General features: G+C 34.5%; 1 protein-coding gene across 1 annotated transcript; it reads right to left on the reverse strand.

Annotated features, from left to right (window-relative positions):
* Positions 1-430: 430 nt before the first annotated feature.
* On the reverse strand, positions 431-1441 carry LOC142227458 (uncharacterized). The gene has a single exon (XM_075298026.1). The coding sequence runs from the start codon at positions 1368-1370 to the stop codon at positions 708-710; it is 663 nt and encodes a 220-aa protein (XP_075154141.1). The 5' UTR covers positions 1371-1441; the 3' UTR covers positions 431-707.
* Positions 1442-3944: the final 2503 nt, after the last annotated feature.

The raw sequence follows: 3944 nt of genomic DNA on the forward strand, positions 1-3944 counted from the left end.
AATGTTGACAAAATTTTTTATAGAAATAAAATTTTGACAAAATTTTCTATAGAAATAAAATTTTGACAAAATTTTCTTTGGAAATAAAATTTTGACAATATTTCCTAAAGAAATAAAATTTTTTTAAATAACATTCTTGTGTTTGCTACAGTTTTTTTCAAGTTTTGGTGGATTATTTATCACTCGAATGGCAACCGTGCTCAGGAGATGATTCTGAGTCGATTGGTATATATTTTATGGGGTTAAAATCACTATTTCTGGTAGGCACATTTTTTTGGGCAGATCAAAGTTATTATGCCCTGACTACTATGTGGTTTAGGGTAAAGATATGCAATGATTTTCTAAAACTCTATGGATAAGCTGACAACCATGAAACCCATAAGGCTTGAAAGATCTGATCCCAAAATAAAAAAACACACATTATTTAAAATTTCTTTTTTCGAATGAACTTTTGTTCTCTTATTTTTAATAAATTAAAATAAATAATGAAAATTAGTCTCGTTTCTCTGGCAAAAATAAAAAAAAACTTAATTCCTAAATGCCTAAAAGTATGTAACAATAAAAAATCTCTAATAACTGAATTTTTCCTAAATTCTAGAACTCCTTCACATTGCTCTTCTAAAGATATATCACAAATGCCAAAAACAGTCTATCAAACGTTTTGGGTTTTTAAGGAAATCGTAACACTCCAATAAACTTATCAATGTTTAACAACCATTAAATATTGGTGCATTTACATTGGCATAACCCATAGGCTGCTGTTGATGATGATGATATGTGGCCAAAGTGTGAGATGTAAAATTTACTGGAGCTTCTGGTGAGATGTGGTGAGCTTGAATGGCTTGGCCTCCAGCATGAAATTGTTGCATATAACGCATATAGAGGGCAGCTCTTTGCCGTTGCAAACGTTGAGCATAGGAGTTAGGACTCAAGGCTGGAGCGGGACAATTGTCGGTCATTGTTGCAGCAGGACTAATAGCTTGTTGTGGCTGTTGGTGCTGATGATAGTATGTGGCAACTGGTGAGGAGCTGGGCGAGGCAATATGATGTTGTTGTTGTTGGCTATGGGTTTCCTCATCGCTTGATTCTGAAGAAGAATCACGGCTGACTTTACGTTTTCTGGGAGTATCTTCACCCAAAGCATAAGGTCTGAATAGACCACGGGAAGGAGCGTTGGATGATTTCCTGGTTATTTCAGAGCCATTGTTAACCGCCTCAATATTTTCCTTGTTGTTTTGCAATACAGCACCTTCGCGTTGTCTTAAACGCATACCGAGTTTTTTGTGAGAATATCCGCAGTTGAACTTCTTGTGGGTGTATCCATGGCCCAAAGATTGTTCCTGATGGTGTTCCATTTGTGAGGGAGCCATTTTTGTGAATTGATGTTTTTAGTATTAATGAGAAGTAAATTGATGTGGTAGCTGTGTGTTCTTGCTGCTTGTCGAAAGCAAACTGATGCTCTTGCTGGCATCCGCTGGGCCTTTTATACTCTAACCGAGCGAGAAGAGTTTTTGCTGCAACTGCAGGTAAACGAATTTTCCAGTGTGACATTTATTTCCATTATTTGCTTAACGATACAAGCTAGTAGTTAGTCCGTCCATCAGTTTGTCTGTCTTTCGGTCTATCCCATTTTCCTTGCCTGCCTGCCTGCCTGTTTTCCCTAAAAACCCTGGCCGTTTGTGTGATCCCTTGAACAAAAGCACTTTTCACCTTTTTTTTTGAAATCCTCCCATATGGATATTGTTTATGGTCCCTAGGCATTAAAGAGGATTAATGCGGCCAAGGGTGGATTTTAAGAGTTTCAATTGAGTTCAGTTTTATTACCCTGGAGTGAGTAACGGCAACTACAATTGTCCGTCCATCCCATCCAAGGGTTTTGTTCGTCCGTCCGTCCGTCTGTCCTATTTTTGGGTCTATGTGTGCATTGTCAATTTTCCATACTGGGAATCCATTTGTTCAGCCTTTGATTTTGGGAATTGTTTCTACGACGAGGCGACTCTACAGGATATCAATTGTTTTGAAGTATGAACACTAATTAATTTTTCATTTCGTTTCGTTTTCCTTTGAATACTCCCTGCTTTTCCCCCACTTCCCGAGAGTTCATATAAATTGTGTCATATGTATGTTTTTCGTTTTTTTGTTTTTTTTTTATTGCGACCATTGATCTTTTTCTCTTCGTATTTAGACACCCTGCTGTGTTTTTCCTTCGTCAATTTCACAAAAAAAATCTTTGTCGCCCTTTTTTAGATTAAAAAAAAAAACTATTCCAAAAAGATACCTCCCCTATTATCACATTAGACAGTTTTTTCCGACACAAGATGTTTTTTTTTTATTAAAAATAATACTCCGTTTTTTTGTGGATGGGTTTCTTTTTCTACATAATTTATTACATGCTTAAGATTGTCTATTGATTTTGGATTCTTCTTATGATTCTATGAAGGGGGCGTTTTCGAATGGCAGGTGAGTTCGAAAGTTATAAGGGGTTTTCATTAATTTCTATAGAAGGGGGAACATCTATTGAATTGACTTCTTGTCTTGGAATTGCTATACATAGTCAAGCAAAGAGGGCACTTTGTATGTGGAAAAGTCATAGAGACGTGGGAAAAATGATTCCACTGAAGAGAAATGTCAGTTTTCTGAAGAACTTGTTAATATGGTCAATTAATTCTTATTAAGGTGACTTTATGACATTAGATTCGCTTAATTGTTGATTGGTAATAAATTTTCTAATTTTTGGATAAGAATTAAACCAGGCCAAGAAGATAATCCCTTGGAACAAAGTAATACTAAAATTAATAATAAAAAAAAAACAATTAAATAATAGGACATTTAGAGAGAACAAGTGAATGTTTACGGATACAATTAAACAAAACAAGTATATACGGCCAGGACGAAGCTTATGTACCCTCCACCATGGATTGCGTAGAAACTTCTACTGAAGACTGTCATCCACAATCGAATTACTTGGGTTGCGGTAACACTTGCCGATGGCAAGGTATCTTAAAACTTCCTAACACCGTCTTCTAAATTACAAGGTAGTCCATACGTAGTATATATTAAACTAAAAAAGGCCGATTAAATACGTATATAATTAAGTTTAAAGCAGGGATCCGGAGCGGAGCGTGGAGCGGAGCGGAGCAAGCCCTTTTTTGCCGGAGCGGGAGCGGCATTTCTAAAATCCGGAGCGGAGCGGGGCGGTTTCCAAATGAAAAACCGCTCCGCTCCGAATAAAATATTACTTTCTTTCAAAAACGGCAAATGTCAAAATATATCTCTAGTATGTGTTATAAAAGTAACAACAGTACTTTCGATCAATTTCATCCCGTATTACTACAAAGATGTTTGTAATGAACGTCAAATAAATGCAATTAAACGATCTTATTTATATTTAATTTTTTAGTTTTCTACATTGAAAAAAATATTGTCGTGAAGTCAAAGATTTCATGTCCTTAGAATAAGAATGCAAATTTTGCTTAACATGGAAGACGCATTTCTCTAAAATAAAGTTTTTTCCTTGTCCAAAAGTCAATAAATTTTTGAATGAAGTTGTAATGTTCTTACAATTAATTGATTTTACTTAAAAATGTGTATCATAACATGAAAGATAAAATTTTTGAGGTAAGGTCAACGTGACTTTAATAATTAAGAAAAATTCTTTTTTTTTTTCAGTGTAAGGACATTCATATTTGCTTTACTATTGTACTATATCCTAGCATTCTCTTATTTCTGATATTAGTTCTCGAAAATTTAATTAAAATTATGGATAGTTTCAATTTTGGTTGAAAAATGTGCGCATATACATTTATTTTAAGTTTTTTCTCACATTGAAAAATAATGACTTGCTTTGTATTATTGTATGTTATCTACTTTTTTTTGAGAACGAACATTTCTTAAAAACGCTGTTCGAAAATGTATTTTTACAATAAAGGGAAAAAAGCGAAATT

Source organism: Haematobia irritans, chromosome 2 (genome assembly GCF_050003625.1).
Source record: "Haematobia irritans isolate KBUSLIRL chromosome 2, ASM5000362v1, whole genome shotgun sequence".
In the NCBI taxonomy this organism is placed as follows: Eukaryota; Metazoa; Arthropoda; class Insecta; order Diptera; family Muscidae; genus Haematobia; species Haematobia irritans.

Coding starts and splice junctions, on each gene's coding strand:
- LOC142227458 (XM_075298026.1), bottom strand. CDS start 1,370: ATGGCTCCCTCACAAATGGAACACCATCAGGAACAATCTTTGGGCCAT.